A 19,636-nucleotide genomic window follows, 5' to 3' on the forward strand; every position below is an offset into this window, starting at 1 on the left:
CACTAGAGAAATGAATTTTCTATTTTTAAAATTAGGAATTTAGGGTCTGGCAAGATGGCTTAGTGGATAAGAGCACTTGCTGCCTAAGTTGACAAGTTAATTGGATCCCTGAGATGCACAAGAAGGAAATTGTTAAGTTGTCCCCTGATCTTCATGGGTGCCAGGGTATGCATGCACCCACATGCACCCCTTCATTCCACAGAGAAGAAAAACTATGAAAATAAACATGTTGCTTACTTTCATAAAAGTGATAGGTAGCAGCTTGTGACTGTAGAGGCTAAGGAAAATGGTGGTGAGGTCTGACTTTGGCACAGTGGTGTCTGTGACCATGATGGTGACAGTGGGCACACTGTAAACCTTATATTAAAAACTCTGTAGCCTGAATGTGAAAGAGAAGAAGCATCTGTTGTGAGGAGAAATCTCAGCAGTCCTGTTCATTTAGACCGGCAGTGGATGAGGTCCTGTGTGTCGGTCAGAGCTCCAGCTTTGCCAGTAGCAGTTCTGCTTCTGGTTTTCCGTTCACCTGGATTCCTTGCTCTGTGGCCATCTTCATGATCACAGAAGTGATATATCCTTTGCGCTACCCAGATTTTACTGTGGTGTTTCAGTCAGTCAAACCCCACGGTTTCCACTAGTATGCCTATCAGCTGAAGCCACTGTTCACATTTAGAAGTGTATTTAAATACAAAGGGAAAGGGTTCTTGGGGGGCATGCTGCAGCTTTGTCTGCTGATTGCTTTGGGTCCTTTGACTTGACTAAAGTGACAGTCATTATGACTCGGAGGCAGCCTTCTCAAAATAAACAATAAATATGCATGAGTTGATTATTAATGAATCATCTATGAATAAGTGGTGGTCTATTTATACACATTACTCTGAAGATTTCTTTATATAATATTTCAAAGAAAAAAACACATTTTACAGAAGCACTGTTGAACTGTTCTGGACGAGTATTTGGGAAGAGGTTGCTGGGGTTTTTTTTGTGTCCTAAAATCTTTTATCTGTGAAAGTTAGAACTGGGTAGATTTTAGAGAACCTTTTAGGAACTTTTATCATCAGGAGAACAGAGAAATTGGTTAAATTGGAATAAAGAAAAAATTTAATCAGTTATTGAAACCCACTTCCAGCCCCAAATTTATGAGTACTGCCCATGCATACTATTACTTGTTAAAATCAATTCTGTCTAATTCTCCTTTCTTTACGTCCCTGTCTCTTAGGTCTTGTGTACTCACTTGCCTCCCTGCCTGTTTGTGTTTTAAATTATATCATAATATTCTGCTTAAAAGTCTAGGCCCCATTTAGCAATCCTGATTTTGCTTCAGTAGGTGCCGAGTCTCTCTGATATTCCTCTCTCTGTGTAGGATTTTGCCCCTTCATATTCATTTTGTCAGGAAACACTTTGGGTGTTTTTAGACTTGAGGACTTTGTCAGTTATTGCCTTGGTTGATTTCTTGTTTGGGGAAAGGGGGTTCTTTTGTTTTACATTTTTAGAGGGGTACAGCCTGTCTGTGGCAGTAGACGGGGAAGACATGGTAGCCGGAGGAGAGGTTGGCTGTATATCCGCACTGAGGAAGTCACAAGAATACAGATCAGAGACATAAAAAGCTGTCTCACCTTCCTCCCCCACACAAGGCCCGTGGCCCACAACCTCCAGTGAAGCTCCATGTCCTAAAGTTATAGACCCTTCCAAAACAGCACCACCCGTGTTTAGCTGCAGACCTAGTTCAGGATTCTTCGTCTGAATGTAGGCTCATAAAGCTCTTAGAGAGACCTCGGAAGGAAGAGGTGGGGTGTCTCCATCAGCTCCCAGCCCCTAGAACTTAGGGAACCCTAGAGAAGATTGTAAGAACCAGAGGGATTGGAGGTCACCAAGAAGACAAGGCCCTCTAAGTCAGCATGAGCAACTCATATGAGCCCACAGAGCCTGAAGCAGCAGCAGCAGCAGCAGCATGCATACGGCCTTCAGGATTCTGCACCCATCTGTGCATATCTTCTTGCTTTCTGTTTAGTATTTTTATGGCATTCCTGAGTGTGTGAACGAGTGGGTCTCTGCTTCTAGTACCTTCTCTTGCTCTCTTATTCTTTTATTGATTGCCTTTGTTTTATCTTTCTATGTTCTATTTTGTTATGTTCTGTTGTTACTTTTTAGAAACTTGTTCTTTTCAAATGAGATACAGAAAGGGAGTGAATCAGGGTCAGAGGGAAGGTGGGAAAGAATTTGGAGGAGTAGAGAGGGGAAACCGTCATCAGAATATATTATATGAGAAAAGAATCTATTCATAATAGAAGGGGAAATTTTAAAAAAGGAAGTTCTAAAAAAGTGAATAAAACCCTCAATATCAAGTAATAGTAGATAAGAATTCACAATATAGAAGAAACAGGCTGGAAAAAATAAGTTACTTTTCTTCCAGTGATCCATCTCATGATTGAAATGAGTAATTGTTGATCAATGAAAGTAGCCAAGTAACTGCCCTGAAATAAAACTTCCATGAAATGCCCCAAGACACGATTCATGTATGGGCAGTTGTGTCTGTTGCTGCTGCGTTCATGAGATCAATATACTGTGTAAAGATGGGAAGGGAGAATATGAGCATATTGATTAGAGAACCTGCTCAGAGTGAAAATATGCATTATCTGAGTCTTGGACGGAGGAAAAGCAAAAGCAAAAAGGCAGTATAAGGGTGGCCGTGTGTTTATTGTGCTTTCTGACTCATCCAGGTCAGCTTGAAGTTTTCCTGTTCACTAGTGACTAGTTTGACACTCCGCTATAAATTATTTGGAGGAGAAGTTTTCCATGATGGCTGCAAAGAAAGAAAAGAAATGCTAAGTCATTCTAACTCAGATATAAAAAGGAAATCTAGATAAAAGTGCTTTGCCCAGTAAAAGACCATAAGGAGCTAAAACCAAAGTTTTTACTTCTAAGACTTCATTTACTTCTGTGAAGTCCCTTTTCTAATCTGCGAAACATTGTAAAATTATTAAATCAAAAATAGGATTTTTGACTCGTTGAAACCCAGCATTCATTCTTAGATTGCTAACTCATAAATGAATGACTCACCGTAACAACTTATCTACTTGAAATGAAGTAACAGTGTTAACTTGTCCAACCTGGTGGAGTAGTTTGCTAAAACTTAGCTTTAGAATGGGTCTGCACAGGTTTAAGTCAGACAGGGCTCCAGCCTTGAGAAGGGAAGTGGACACTAGCCCTCGTGCCTAACCCAGAAGCTATCTCCAGCTGACAACTGCTGGCAAAGGAAAAATTCATCTTCCCACTGGAGTTCGTTCACACTAAGGACAGGCTCCGTGTCCAGCAGTAGATGGCCAACACAAAATGAACCCAAGACTGTTTTTTAAAGCCTTACAGGTCTTTTGTTTATATATCCTGGTTTCCGAGATTGTGCTTTTATGGGATTTGTGTATCAGTGAAAGTGTGTGTCTGTGGCTAGATGTATTTCTTAGGCTCTTTCTTTTTTCTGTTGATTTCCAGGTTGTTTGTTGTTGCCTATTTGTTTTTTTATCAGGGAGAGAAAGAAAAGGTATGGAATCGGGTGGGTGGAGAGTGGGAGGCTCTGGGAGGAGTTGCGGGAGGGGAAATTGATCAGAATATATTATATGAAAAAGTCTATTTTCAATAAAAAGGTGAAAGATGAAATAGGGTTTTTTTTTTGTTTGTTTAAGTTGGAAGATTTTCTTGACTGATTTTTAAATGCCGTATGTATTTCTTACTTGTTTTGATGCTATGGCAGAATACCCTGCTAAAAGCTGCTTCCAGAAGGAAGAGGTTGTTTTTGGCTCACAGTTTCAGGGTACAGTGTTTCATGGCAGGGAAGGCCTGGTAGCAGGGCTTGACACAGGTAGTCACATTGTTCCTACAGTCAGGAAGCACAGGGAAGAATGGTGTTTTTTCAGTGAACTGTCTCCTTTGTCTCCAGACCAGGACCCCAGCCTATGGAACAGTGCTGTCATCAGTGAAAGTTGGGTCTTTCCACCTCAATTAACCTAGATAATTCTCCACATACCTGCCAGGGGCTAGTGTAATCTCAGTAATCCCTCGCAGACATTCCTAGAAACTAACGTATCTAGATAATCTCTCGTGGACATGCCTAGAGGATTCTAGATCTGTAAAGTTGATAGATAATACGAGCCGTCATTCTATATGCAATGCTAAGGACTGTATGTGCCAAAGATCTGTTTCAGTTGCTGAAGAATATGAAGAAGCTTACAGAATTCAGTGTAAAATGTTAGTAAATACCTGTCCTAGAGGCATTGCAGGTGTGGCTGCTATGTCGCATGAGCCTCTGTAGATGACAGAGGAGAGAGGCTATGTATTTGCTCTGTGTTCTGACCTTTGAACCTCTGGGCAGGAAACTACCCTGAGATGACCACCATTTCAGCCCCAGACACGCCTGGACAGGCTCCTAGGATAGAGAGCAAGATGGAGACTAGAAGAATTCTGCCTGAGTCCAAAGGTCCCTGCCCAGGGAGGGTGAGCCCAAGTCAGATGACCCTTGCCAGGGGCCACTTAGGCATGCCCTACCACTTCTCTGGAGTAGTAGTGTGAACAAGGTGGAAGCCTCCTTCCTCGTTACCCCCTCATCACCTGCTGCAGGTGCAAGACCTGGCCCTGGGGCCATGAGAGAAGGGAAGCTCACCCTGCACTAACCTGGGAAGCTTAGGAGAGCTGACGGTGGATGTGGGTTGCAGGTGAGCCAGCCCAGGGATGTGAGTGTGGAAGACTGGCCCACTCTTGTCTGCAGCAGTAGTGTCAGGCAGAGATCCCCTCCGCTCCTCAACACTGGCCAAGGTAGGACAGGAGAGCAGGAGAAGAGGCCTTGTCTCACTTGCTGCAGCACTTGGAAGAGCAAACTCTACCTCACTTGTCCAGGAAATGTGTGTGGTGTTTTGAATATGTTTGGCTCATGGGAAATGGCCCAATTAGGAGGTGTGGCCTTGTTGGAATAGGGATGACTTTCTTGGTGGAAGTGAGTCACTGTGTAGTCAGGCTTTGATGTCTCCTAGTGCTCAAGCTCCACCCAGTAGGGAAAAGAATTTCTTCCTGGATGCATTCAAATTAAGATATAGAACTCTCCAGCACCACATCTGCCTGCACAATTCCATGCTTCTCACCATGATGACAATGGACTGAACCTCTGAAACTGTAAGCCAGCCCCAATTAAAAGTTTGCCTTTATAAGAGTTGACTTGGTCATGGTCTCTTCACAGCAATAAAACCCAGGAAGACAGAAGTTGGTACCAGGGACTGGATTATTGCTGTGATAGGCCCGGCAATGCTTTTGTTTGGAGGAATATGGATTTTGGAACCTTCGATTTGGAAAGCAATGGAATGCTTTAAATGGGGCTTAATGGCCATTCTAATATGAATTTGGAAGACATTGTTGCTAAGAGTGATGTGAAGTCGGGGGCCTGGCTCAAGAGGTTTCAAAGGAAAAGAATTTTAGTATGTTGCTTAGAGATCAATTCAGTAATAGTTTGGTGAAGACTGTGCCTCTTTCTACCATTATCCTAAGAGTCTATATTAATTGCATTTACAAATGAAGTCTCAAAAAAGCCTAGTTTTGGCTTTGTCTGTGGTTCATGCATGAGGAACATTTTGACCAAGTTTAACAAGCTTAGAAAGGAAAAATACAAAATGCACGGTTCAAAGAGGAAGTGGAGTGGAGCTTAGTCCTCTGTTCAAGGATATTAAATAGAATAAAGGGAGTGGTGATCTTGGGCAAGATTTGACCCAGCTAAGCTTATTGTTTATGCATTTATAGTTAAGGGATAGTTATATCATGTTAGGCTATATTATGACCTGGTTATTGTTTTCATTTGGACATAAGGAGATATGATTATGTGTCAAATTGACAAGGGATGGATTGTGATGGTTATTGTCAATTGTCAACTTGATTATATCTGGAATGAACTACAAACCAGACCTTATGAAAATCTTATGAAAAGGTTAAAAAAAAAAAGCTCCTGTGTCCAGGTGAGGTGGTACATGCCTTTAATCCTAGCACATACAAATCTATGAATTCAAGGTCAGGTTGCAGAGCAAGTTCCAGGACAGCCAAGCTTAGGCAGTGAAGGAGCTGGAAAACAGAAAGCTGGTGATGATGTCAAGGAGGGCAGCATGTTCCAGCCCCAACAAGCAGCAGAATGTGGCAGCCTTAGCCATGTGGCTCTTGCTTTAGAGTCCAGCTGGCTAGCTGGAGCCAAGAAATTAGCAGTGATTAAGAAGAGACCAGCAATACTCAGGTGAAATCTGGGAAGTAGTTTTTCAGAACACCGAAAAGCTGTGTTCCAGAGACAGACCTTGTGCTGGCAGCTAGAGTTAGTAATGTTTAATAGTCATCTAAGTAGTACTGGTTTTGAAGGAATGAAAGGGTCAGGAGAGCCATGGCACCGTGAGAGGCCAGGAAAGGCCATTGGTGAAGGTGCAGCCTCATTTGCAGGTTGAAGGGGTAATGCAAAGAAGCTGAGGCTTGGCACCATGAAGAGAGCCTCTGAGAGGCTATTAGTAAAGCCTAGTTGCAATGGAAGACCCCAGTGCATTTGAGATGCCAGTACTATGGCATGACCACCAAGAACAGCAGCAGCAATGGAGTGGAGTCAACCAGAGTCTAGAGTGCTACAGAAGGCAGAGCTGGAGAAGTGACCCAGGCACTTCGGAAGAGCCCAAAAGATCATGTACAGATCCCAGACATTGGAACAAGAATCTGTGAGATTGAAGTTACTTTGTAGACCCCAAGATTATCTGCCAAGGAAAGCTGCTAACAAGGAGTGAAACCAGCCCAAGAGAAGCAAGTGTGTTGCAGTAATCAAAGCTGAAAGAAGTTGGACATCAGACATAGATGGAGTTTGCCCTGTTGGTCTTGCTTTGGTCTAATATTTCCTCAATATGACATTTTAGAACAGAAATGTATATCCAGTTCCTTGATATGTTAGAAGTATGTGATTTGCTTTTTGCTTTTAATTTTACAGGGGATTACAGATAAAAGAATCTGCCTGAATTTCAGAAGAGACTTTGACCTTTGGACTTTTAACACTCTTGAGACTATTATAGACTATAGGAACTTTTAAAGTTAAACTAAATGTATTTTTATTATGCTATGGCTAGGTATGACCCCCAAAGACTCATGTGTTTGAACAAGCCTGTGAGGACTAGGGAGTGGAATGTGGTGGTTTGAATATGCTTGGCCCATAGGATATGGCTCTATTAGGAAGGTGTGGCCTCTTTGGAATAGAGGTGCTCTTGTTGGAGGGAGTGTGCCCCTGTGTAGGCTGGCTTTGAGGTCTCTTAGACTTAAGCACCGCCCAGTGGGGAAGAGAGCCTACTCCTAGCTGCATTCACATCAAGATACAGAACTCTCAGCTCCTCTTCCAGTATCACATCTGCCTGTACAATGCCATGCTTTTTAACATGATGATAACAGACTGAACTTCTGAACCTATAAGCCAGGCCCAGTTAAATATTTGCCTTTACAAGAGTTGACTTAGTCATGGTGTCTTTTTACAGCAATAAAATCCTAACCAAGACACTATGTTACTGGGAGTTGAGTTTTGAAGTTTCAGAAACCAAATCTAATCCCCATGGCTTGCTCTCTTCCTGCTGCCTACTGATTCAGATGTAAAACTTTCACCTACCTCTTTGACCATCATGTCTGCCTGCATGCCCCCATGCTTCCTGTCATGATGGCTCAAAAACCAAACCTCTGAAATTGTAAGCCAGCCCCAACTAAATCTTTCCCTTTATGAGTTGCTATGGTCATGGTATCTCTTCACAGCAATAGAGCATGACTAAGACAATGGGAGAATAGTTCCCCCCTGCCCCAGGTCATTAATAGAAAAGAGTTGAACAGGACAACCCATATTTGGTGCTTAGCCTCATGTCCTTCTTTTAAAATTTGAGTTATATGATTCAGTTCAATTTTATTTTAAATGTGTATATGGTAGGAATAAGTTTTGGTGGAAAACTTATTTCCTAGGAAAAAGTTTTGGTGGAAGTCAAGAGTATTAATGTTGTGTGTCTCAGAAGAATAAGCACAGGCCAAGGATAGTGGGTGCTGTCTATGGCTACAGCTTACTCAGCTAATAAAATTTCATAAATTTACATACTTTCAAATCATACTAAGACTTAGAGTTTCTCTATGGCAGCTGTGAGCAAGCAGTTCAATCCCAATTATTATTCAATATGATAAATAATGTGATTTGTATTCTGATGAAACACTTTCTATTTCTTTATCTTTTCTTATTTCTGTGTATTTATGGGAAGCTGCAATTGGATATATTATATTAATTCTGGCATCAAGTAGTCAAGTTACTCAATGGCAACAGCTACAGAAAACATCACACAACAGTACAGTTGTTATATTTTTATGTTTTTATATGATTATAAAATGTTTTATATATATATTGTTTATATATTATAAATATCTAAGCCAGCCTAGACATTTTCTGGATTGAGAAGCCGAGCTGACTTGTTTCAGGGTCACTTAATTAAACCCATCATTATGTATACTGTATACAAAGTATATTTCCCCATTCTGAACGGGGTTATATGAAATGAAAGTGATGTATACTGAGAGCCTAGGGTTTCATGTTCTAGATTGTACAACTCGGATGTGAAATGCAGGTAAGTAGAGCTACCTCCTGCCATCTTAATTTCTGCTTAATATCAGCTGACTTTGTACTCTGTTAATCCATGTGACTTCATTGTCTTCTCAGCTTGATTTATTTTGAGTTAGCAATGAACATTTCACCGTGCAGTAAGAACTTAGGGAATCAAGTTCTGTATTTTCTTCAGTAGAGATCTGTTCTCTTACCTGTGTCTATTAAGAGGTGACATAATTTCAAAGTCTTTACAAAAGTATTGTTTATTTTTATAAAACTTCCATGGAATATTGTTTTCACAGGTTTCTGAAGGTGTGTGGATCTGAATTAGTACGCCTTGAGTTGTCTTGCAGCCACTTTCTTAATGACGCTTGCTTGGAGGTGATTTCTGAAATGTGCCCAAATCTACAAGACTTAAATCTCTCATCCTGCGATAAACTGCCACCTCAGGCTTTTGGCCATATTGCCAAGTTACGCAGCCTCAAGAGGCTCATTCTCTATCGGACAAAAGTAGAGGTAGGAATAACTCATTTGTGTTTTTCTTAAAGAAACATCTGGCTGAATGGTTAACTTCTTTCAAATATTCCTGTGATTTCTCATTTTTATGCAGAGGGTATGACATCATGTGGATACCCTAAAATCATTAAGGCATTGTTATTCACTTCAAAATTGAAATGTATCATGGTTTTAAATGATAAACTTTTAAGTGATGTTTGTGATTCCTGGGAAAGAAATGAGTAGGGGCGGGGCAGTGAGCCAAGTGCGGACAGAGAATGATTTAGAGGAAGAGGCAGGCAGGTGGCATGCAGAATTTTTGCTTGAAGCAGGAGGAAGCGAAGTGCACGGTGTTAGAAGTGGATATAGAAATATAGAAGTAAAGTAATTAATGGTACCATAGTACCCTGGTCTCATGTTCATAAAACAGGATCTGTCATGTATATACTTACTTTTTTCACATAGGTCTGCAGGACATACGTCCATGTTAGTATGTATTAGTACCTAACTTCATTAACTGTATATTGTGTGTTATACTGCAGCTACTCACCAGTCCCTAAATGATCACTATAGTTCATATATATATTTCCCAAGGCATTTCTTGGACCTGCCAGCAGAAGAATAATGACTTAGACACTAAGCTTAGAATACTTACATATGGGGTTGGGGATTTAGCTCAGTGGTAGGTCCCCAGCTCCGGAAAAAAAAAGAAAAGAAAAAAAAATACTTGTATAGGTTAGGCCTTGCTTAGGCTACCCGCTAGCTAGCTCATCGAACTTAATTAACCAGTCTATTGTCTTCCATGTGGCTAGTTACCTCCCTTTCTCTCGCTCCAGGCCTGCAGTAGCCCTCCAGACCAAGCACGGCAGGCTGGAAGGGGAGATCGCACTTCTACACACTTACCACACTCTGCTTACCACTAGTGTCTGGGCCTGTCTGAGAGACTGAGGCTGCTAGGAAGCCACTTCTAGCTCTGGGAAGTGCTTGTTCCTCACCTTCCTTCCAAAATTACTGCCCCACATTGGGTGCCAATATTTCTGGGCTTTTACACACTGTAAGCGATAGTATTAAAGACAGAGTATATTTAAAAAGCTTGTGTATATTTAAAAAGCTTAGGCCTTTAGCTTGTACTACTCCCCAGCTCCTCTAACCCAACTAATTCTGCCTGCTTCTTGCCAGAACCCAGTCTTCCTCTCTGCTCATGCTCATGTCCATCCACCTCTGCGCCCGCTTGCTGAATCCCTGCTTCTGACTTTTCTCCCATGATCCCTTTCTCTCTACCACGAAGTGCACCTTCCACTTCTTGCCTAGCTATTGGCCTCCAGCTCTTTATTACAGCCAATCAGAAGAGACCTTACACAGATGAGAAAGAACAGAGAGGCACCTTAACAATGCAGGCCAACAAAACATGATTTTATTTTCGGTGTTTATTTTATAAAATGTCTGACAAATAACAGTCTTCAGTAGAGAGTTTCCACTTGCATAATATTGTTACTATGGGACAGTGTTAGTTCTGGATTAAAGAAGAGATGCAAAGATCCCATCTGTTTCTTTGTTCTTTCTCCTCCAGACATGTAGGCCTGCTTTTGGTTTGTTCACCCTTCTTACTTAATTCCAACTCAGGTCTCTGTTCATCTCCTTATCTGTACTGATTTCCCAGCATATTACATTTCTTAATAATTAACAGGGACCTTGCTCATTTTAAGTTTTAAAATGTGGCTCCTTGAATAGTGGTTAAAACGAAGTGTCTTTTCTGATTTGCACCTCCTATATTACCCTGTTTTATCTTTTAAACATTCCTACTAAGCTCTAGCATGATCATTATTTTCCCTTTTGTATTCTGTTTCATCATATTAGGATATAATTTTACATATAGTGGTGAATAATGTCATTCTTTTTCATTGCACTGTTTCCAGGTTCTAAAATAGAATTTGGTTAGGATTTGACATGAGTGAATATTTACTAAGTGAATGAATAAAAGATCTGAGTTAGTTCTTAAAATGCTATACCATTGGCTTTTTTCTTGTTTTTTTTTTTTTTAAGTCCACTATAATGGACTTCTATGGGTCTTAAATATTGCTTGGTTCAGGGTGTTCATCAGTTTCCCTCTCTAAGATAAAAATACAGATCTCATTGGGTCATTTTGAGGACTAAATTATATACAATATACTTAGGTAGGTCTTGATATAAGCAACTGATAAATGTTGTAGTAACATTAGCACAACAATTTTGTAGGATAATGTTTTATTGTGAAGGGAAAGGACTTCCTCACTATTTTATTCAAATACTTTTGGTGGATCTAGATACTTATTCTACTTGATTTTCCATTTCTCATTGGGAGTTTCATTTAGAAGTTATTACATTCCCTTGCCTTCTGATAAAGTTTCCAATCTGTTCATGTAGGTCCTCTTTTATATCTTAACACATGTTATAGTTTTTTTCACTTAGATCCTAAGTAATTCTGACTATATTTATATGTTATATGTTACGCTTTCAGGTACTGTTTTCTCTTTCACTTAATTTTTACTGTTTTTTGTTAATATATAGGGAAATTGGGGTTTTAAATAAATTTATCTTATATTTGTTCCCCTTAATGAATGCTTGCAATTGTTCTAATCTATTTTCATTTACATCTTTTGGATTTTCTTATCTTTTATGTACATAATCTGGAAAATAATTTTTCTTTCTTTTTTTCTAGTATTTGAAGTATTACTTATTAGTTAGAATTGTGTAGATAATGTAGAATCAAGAGTTTTAACAGTTTGTCACTGATTTTTTTTCAATGCAGTGGGAACTCTCTCATAAGTCACACCAAATATTTGATGACCCATAGGTTTCAGGTGCCTGGAACATGTAGTGAATTAAATAAACTACATCTCACACAGTATTGTTTTTATACTTTTGGCATTACACTTCAATAAATAGTTCTGATCACTTTTATTTAAATTCAGAGTATTACATAAAATATGTATCAAAATTTTGGGCCTCAGTTAATGCAGTCCTTACATTGTTGGGTAATTCCTTTGTGGTTTGTTGTTGATGGTCGGGAGCTGGGAATTGAACCCAGAGCCTTGACTATGAAAGCATAAAACCATACTCCCTACCCCTCTCTATGTTTTAAAGTTAGTGTGTAGGTAGGTTGGTTTCCTAGTATTTTGTAGCCATGGTGCTTGCATTTGGGCAGTGATGATCACTTCCTACTTGTGTACTTGAGGTTATTGTCTCTCTTTACTTCCCTTTTTATAAACTAGAGACATACAGCATCTTGAAAGGCTGTAAGGATTAGATGATTTAGTGAATGTATGGTATCTACTACGGAGCTTGATTCACTGTAAATGTTACAGAGAGATTTATGCTGATAGATAACTTGTTACAGCTATTGTCTTCAGTGAGATTAGGTATGATCTTTTCACTTTTTATTATTTTTATTCACTTTATATTCTGAACAGTGTCCCCTCTTCAAATTCTGCCTCTGACAGTCCCTCCCCCATCTCCTTTCCCCTTCCCCTTTGAGAGAATAGTGGTTCACCTGTGTAATTCCCCCCACAGTGGTACATCAAGTCCCTAAAATCTAAGTACTTTTTCTCTCACTGAGGCCAGACAAGGTAGCCCAGTTAAGGGAATTGATTCTAAGTGCAGGCAAAAGCATTAGGGATTGCCCCCACTCGCATTGTTCCAGAGCCCACATGAAGACCTAGCTACACATCTGACATGTACATGTTGGGGTCCTAGGTCCAGTCCACAAATGCTTTTGGTTGGTGGTAGAGTCTCTGAGAGGCCCAAGGATCCAGGTTGACTCTGTTGGTCTTCATATGGAGTTCCTATCCCTTTTGGGGCTCTCAGTCTTTCCCCCAACTCCTCCATTAGAGTCTCCGTTCTCCATCCAGTGTTTGGCTGTGGTCTCTGCATCTGTCTGAGTCAGCTGCTAGGTGGAAGCTCTCAGGACAACCATTTAGGATCCTGTCTGCAAGCATAACAGAGTATCAGTACTAGTGTCAGATATTGGTATTTGCCCATGGGATGGTTTTCTAGTTAGGCCTGTTACTAGTTGGCCATTGCCTCAGTCTTTGTTCCATCCCTTGTCTCCCTGCATTTCTGGTAGGCAGGGTAAGTTTTGGGTTGAAAGTTTTATGGGTAGGTTGGTGTTCCTATCGCTCCATGAGGGTTCATGCCTTCCATATCACCGCTGCTTTGAGTCTCAGCTAAGGTCAGCACCATTGTTTTTTGGGCGCCTTCCCTATCCCAGGTCTCTGGCATCTAGTAGAGATGCTCCACGCTCCCCCACATCCCTGCCAGCTGTAGATTCCATTCATTTCCATGGCCATCTGGCCATCTCCCCTGTCTCTCCCCACACCTGATCCCGAAACCCACACATTCCCTCCCCATCAACTCTCCCACCCAGTTCCTTCCCTTCATCTGCCTCCTACAACTGTTTCCGTCCTACTTTTAAATGATAATCAAGCATCCTCCTCGCTTGGAGCTTCCTTCTTGTTTAGCTTTTTTGGATCTGTGGAGTATAGCGTGGGTATCCTGTGTTTATGGCTAATGTCCACGTATAAGTGGACACATATATATCTGTCTGAGTCTGGGTTGCCTCACATAGGATGATATTCACAATTTCAATACATTTGCCTGTATGATGTCTTTGTTTTTAATAACTAAATAGTATTCCATTGTGTAGATGGACTAGTTTCTCTATCCATTCTTTAGTTAAGGGACATCTAGGTTGCTTTCACTTATTTAATTTTTTTTTTACAAATAAAGCTGCTATGAACATAGTTAAGCACGTGTCCTTGTGGTATAATGGGGTGTCTTTTGGGTATATGTCCAGGAATGGCATAGCTGGGTCTGGAGGTAGAACTATCCCCAGTTTTCTGAGAAAGCATTAAATTGGTTTTCAAAGTGGTTATACAAGTTTGCATTCCCACCAGCAATGAAGGACTGTCCCCCTAGCTCCTCACTCTCCCCAGCATGTGCTATCACTTAAGTTTGTGATCTTAGCCATTCCGACTGGCGTACAATGAAATTTCAGCATTATTTGATATGTATTTCCTTGATAACTAAGGACTTTGAACATTTCTTTGAATTTTTTCTTTAGCTCTGTATCCCATTTTTATTTGGGATATTTTGGTTCTTGATGTCTAACTTCTTAAGTTCTTTATAAATTTTGGGTATTAGCCCTCTGTCAGATGTAGGGTTGGTAAAGATCCTTTCCCAATCTGTAGACTGCCATTTTGTCCTGATGACAGTGTCCTTGCCTTACAGAGAAGCTTTTCAGTTTCAGAAGGTCTCATTTATCAATCATTGATTTTTGAGCCTGAGCCATTGGTGTTTTGTTCAGGAAGTTGTCTCCTATACCAGTGACTTCAAGGCTATTCCCCACTTTCTGTTTTATTAAGTTTAGTGTATCCAGTTTTCCATTGAGGTCATTGATCCACTTTGGACTTGAGTTTTGTGCCAGGTGATAGTTATGCATCTGTTTGCATTCTTCTACATGCAGACATCTAATTCAACTAGCCCATTTGTTAAAGATACTTTCTGTTTTTCATGGTATAGTGTTGGCTTCTTTGTCAAAAATCAAGCGTCCACAGGAGTTTGGGTTTATTTCAGGGTCTTTGATTTGATTCCATTGATCAACCTATCTCTTCCTATACTGATATCATGCATTTTTTATTAGTACTGCTCTGTAGTACAGCTTGAGGTCAGGGATGATGATACCTCCAGAAGTTCTTTTATTATTCAGGATTGTTTTAGCTATCCTGAGTTTTTTGTTTTTCCATATGTAGTTGAGAATTGCTCTGTCAAGTTCTATAAAGAATTGTGTTGGAATTTTGATGGGGATTGTATTGAATCTGTAAATTGCTTGTGGTAAGATGACATTTTCACTATGTTAATCCTAGAGATCCATGAGCATGGGAGATCTTTCCATCTTCTGATATCTTCCTCAGTTTTTTCCTTTAGTGACTTGAAATTCTTGTCATATAAGTCATTCACTTGTTTGGTTAGAGTTAAACCAAGATTTTTTATATTATTTGTGGCTATTGTAAAGGGCATTGTTTCCCTAATTTCTTTCTCGGTCATTTATCATTTGTATTAAGGAGGGTTATTGATTGTTTTTGAGATGATTTTTTGTCAGATGAGAAGATGGTCCTGAGTACCACTGTTGAAGTGGTCTGTGGAAAAAAGCAAGTCATCAGTTGTATGGATGTAAAATTGTCAACTGTCTTTTCTTAAATAGGATTACCTATTCTGAATGCCCTGTTTTCATTCTTGCATTTACTGTATATGATATATATACACAACTTGTTAATATCTATTCTTGGTGATTTATTTTATATGACTGTGTAATTTAGACTAACAAGCCATAGTTATTTTAAAAAGACAAGCAAAACCATACTTTATTGGTCAGTGTACTATATAGTCTGAGACCCTTTAAATGGGATAATGCCTCAGTTTTATATTTTCTGATTATTTCACTTTAAGAACAAATTTAATATATGTAACTATTAAAAATACCTTTGAAAAAATAAGGTGAAATCAAACTTTCAGGGTATCTTACAATTATGGTGATTTGTGAAAGTAAACTTTTGAAATGCTCTGTATTCACATGACCTAATTGTCAATGAATCATTAGTCTATGATTTTCTTAAATTTTCTGAAAGAGACTGATGCACTGACTGTAAGTTTGTAAAGTGTGACTTGCGGGATTGAGATCTCCTGTCTAGAGTGGACATTTATATATGCATATTGAAGTCTAGATAGTGCCAGTTCGAGTTTCTCCCACTTACTTAAATATGGATGTAAACTCATTCACTGTATGGATGCATTACATAAGGTCTAGATAGTACCTTATCTTACTTACCTAGTTTTTGGTGAGTTATCAGCTAAATTAATAATTTTTATGTTGTATATATAAAAAATAGATTTTTATTTAGCTAAAGTCCATGCATAATAAAATTTGAAAATGATGTTATTTTAGTGATATAAATGGTAGAATCAAAACTGAGAAACTTCCCCAGACCGTTTCTCTTTACTGCTTCTCTCATATATTTAAGCTCTGCCCATGCCTTCCTCATTTGGGATCTCCACCAGAGTCCTCACAGACACCAAGTAGAGCTTGTGAAGAAGGTTTCTTTTTCGTCAGTCTGCAAACACCTTCCTTCTTTATTTTTTTTTAACTATGTTCACAAATTTTTTATTTTTTTAAATCTTTTCACAAATACAGGCAACAAAATGTTTAACCTAAAAAATGACTCAAAATAACTGCACATCTTACCATCCCACGAGCTTCTCTCAGAACCTCTCGCCTGATTTACTATAATGGCCACTTATTAAGTCCCTTTGCTTCTTTTTTTTTTTTTAACCCCACTTCGTTCTCCATACAGTGCAGAGTGATCCATTTCACATGTATGACAATGCCAGGGCATGTTTCTCCCTGCTTAGAAGCTTACAGTTCTTCTTCAGCCCTTACAAATAAGTCTCTGCCTTTATCCCCTACTTCTTGTCTTTTTTTTCCCAACATAATATTTTCATTGATTACTTGGGAATTTCACATAGTGCACCCCAATCATGCTCACTTCCCAGACCTCCTAGGCACATCCCATAGTGAAAGATTTGCCACTTCCTTTCACACACACACATATCCTTTGTATGGCTTAATGATGTTGGGGATGGAAATAAGCAGAGACAAAGAAGGCAGTTAGGTGACTGGCCTCTCTTAACTGTCTACATAATCAGCAGCAGCATGTTCAGACGCTAGGATCTGATTTCAAATGCACCTCATTACCCTGAAGGGGATGAAGGGGGAAAAGATGAGCTTTCTTGGAGAGGTCGTTTCATTTTTAAAGGGCCAGACATTGCACGCTGCACTGCTGAATCGCTTCAGTTAACATTCTCACTATGATGTCCAGGCTGTCTTTGAACTCCTGGACTCTGGGAGGCTTTTTGTCCCCATTTCCTGAGTAACTGGGATTACAGATATGCACCATCGTGCCTCCTCAACCTTTACCCTGCAAAATAGAAAAGAAGCAAAAGTCAGTAATACAATAGTGACTCTATTATACAGTATTGATGCTACAGGTCAAATTATGATAAGAGAAAGTCATATTTTATGTTTCTGTGTGATCCATATTACTAAGTCTAATATGTTTGTATAATTTTGTATAACTGTGTGTATAACAAAGACTTAGAGGGCTTTGGAGACATGTTTTAGTTCTAAAGTTTGACAAATTTTGCGATGTTTTGTTTGCTTTGCCAGATGCTCTATAAATAGTGAACTTTCTGACCGTTCCAGTGAGAGTAGGTGGTGCTCCCATTTCCTAGATGATGAAATTGAAGTTTTAGAAGATATGGCCCAAAACAATATTTACATTCAGATTTGAACTCAGGTCTGCTAACTATGCTAATATAAATTTGTAAAAATACGTAAGATCTTAGGAAAAATTACTCTAAAAGCTTGGCTGCTTCTATTGTAAACACTGAAATCTTCTTACCACTTACGCTTGTTCTGATTTCTCCATTAAGAGGGTCCTACAGATAAGTCTGCCTTTCCTGGAGCAGTCTGGGTTACTGTGATCAGTTTGAGCATGTTTACTTTTTTTTTTTTTTTTTTTGAAAAAGCTGTCTGGAGTGGGGAGTCAGGATGGAATGACGGATATCTCAGTAAGGATGCCGTCCTGTTGCTTAGCAGCGGGCAAGAAAACCAAGAGTGCTTTTTAAAAGTTGGACTTATAAATGGAACACCTGCATCCAGTTTTGATTGCCTCACTTCAAGAATGATAGAGCATAAATTGAAAGAATCTGAAGAAGTGAAAAAACTGATTATAGGTTTTGTGGGGAACTAGTATATGTCAGTAATCCACAAGTATGGCTCCGCAGCTGTTTACCGGCATAGTAGGCTGTGTCAACAGTTTCAAGGACACCTCTACCTACATCTTGATGAACTAGCATGCAAGAAAAGTAGTTGATCTTCACTTCTGTCGGAGAAGAGAGTGCCTGTTTTCTTTTTCATGTGCCACATTAATCTGCAAAGTAAAACCTCATACCAGCCTATTGGTAAAAGTGCCTTGATTTTTTTTCTCCACAAGAGACATGTGAAGTGACTCTCAGAAGCAGTGTGGTTTGTTTTGGTGCCATAACTTTGCTTTCTGGCATATAGATATGGTGCTTTCCCAACTGCTTTTTACTGACTTTTAAAACATACAGTGTGCTGGCAGGCACAGTTCAGCTAACAAACAGCCACTGCCTATAAAGCCAGGTAAGGGAATGGCCTCTCTCTTAGCAGAGCCAATGCCGATGGCTAACTCAGGAGTTGAGATTAGTAGGAAGAAATAATTTTGCCTGCCTGTGTTGACTAATGCAGGCTGCCATTAGCTGTCATCTCAAATGTTGTCTATTTCAGTGGTTTAGTTTAAGTAGTGAACCTGAGGCAGAGGGATAGTATAATTTGACCCCATTTGGTGGCATTCTTTGGTGAAGGTTTACTTAAATCCTAGTCCCATTCCAGTTTGCTCTCCACTGCTGTGATGAACACCAAAATCAAAAGTAACTTGCTTGGCGTACGCATCCCATTCACAGCCCATCTTTGAGAGAAGTCGGGGCAGGGCCTGAACCTGGAACCTGGCAGCAGGAGCTGACACAGAAGCCATGGAGGAAGGTTGTTTACTGGTTTTTTGCCATGGCGCACTCAGCTTCTTTCTTAGACAACCATGACCTCGCACGCACACTGGGCAGGGTCCTCCCATATCATTCTTTAATCAAGAAAATGTCCCAGAGACTTGCCTGCAGGCCAGTATGTTAAGGGCAATTCCATGATTGAGAGTACTAATGTGATAATGAATATGAGGATAAAGGTAGTAGCCAGTCTTGTAGTCCTTGATAGGTCTCCAAGCCAGAATACATCTGTACTCTACTCTCCTGAGTGGCCTTGTAGAAGTTGTGAACAAAGCACTGAGGCTTTAGGTAGCACTTGTTTTGTGTTACTGAAGTGAGTAGGTTATCCTGGTCGGGGTCACAGGACCTGATTAGTCACTACAGTGAAAAGGAGGTTATCTCTTGGTTACAGACTCACTGACCATAGTCATAACCGTGACCAGAAGCCAGGTATAAGAAATTTCAAAACCTCTGGCCAGAAGAGGACACTAGTAGAGGTAACTGATCAGCTCATTGTAGTAGTTAATTGTCAGCTTGGGAGATTCTAGATTCCACTGGGAGATGGAACTCTGAACAAAGCTGTGGGGATTTCTTTTTTTTTTTTTTTGGTTCTTTTTTTCGGAGCTGGGGACCGAACCCAGGGCCTTGCGCTTCCTAGGTAAGCGCTCTACCACTGAGCTAAATCCCCAGCCCCGCTGTGGGGATTTCTTGGTTGTGTTAATTGAGGTGAGAAGACTTGCCCACTTTGGGTGATGCCATTCCCTGGTTGGGATGCTGGACTAAAATAATGAAGAAAAATAACTGAGCAGCAGCAGCATTCATCTTTCTCTGCTTCCTGATTGTAGCTTTTGTTTAGGGCTAGCTATTTGAAGTTCCTAC

At 40.0% G+C, this 19,636-nt stretch overlaps 1 protein-coding gene and 1 non-coding gene across 13 annotated transcripts in view; both read left to right on the top strand.

Annotated features, from left to right (window-relative positions):
• Fbxl4 (F-box and leucine-rich repeat protein 4) overlaps nucleotides 1-19,636 on the top strand; it is a 73,777-nt gene that overhangs the window by 32,304 nt on the left and 21,837 nt on the right. For all 12 annotated transcript variants that reach the window (NR_172642.1, XM_087548833.1, XM_087548831.1 and 9 more), the window contains 1 exon segment: nucleotides 8,914-9,127. Coding sequence is in view for 11 of the 12 variants with exons in the window: in XM_087548833.1 (XP_087404959.1) it covers nucleotides 8,914-9,127 (214 nt within the window). In the remaining variant the exon portion in view is untranslated.
• Nucleotides 4,251-4,380, top strand: LOC120103329 (small nucleolar RNA SNORA17). The gene has a single exon (XR_015621607.1). It is a non-coding gene; the product is annotated as a small nucleolar RNA SNORA17 (small nucleolar RNA).

Source organism: Rattus norvegicus, chromosome 5 (assembly GCF_021556685.1).
Source record: "Rattus norvegicus strain SHRSP/BbbUtx chromosome 5, alternate assembly SHRSP_T2T, whole genome shotgun sequence".
Taxonomy (NCBI): domain Eukaryota; kingdom Metazoa; phylum Chordata; class Mammalia; order Rodentia; family Muridae; genus Rattus; species Rattus norvegicus.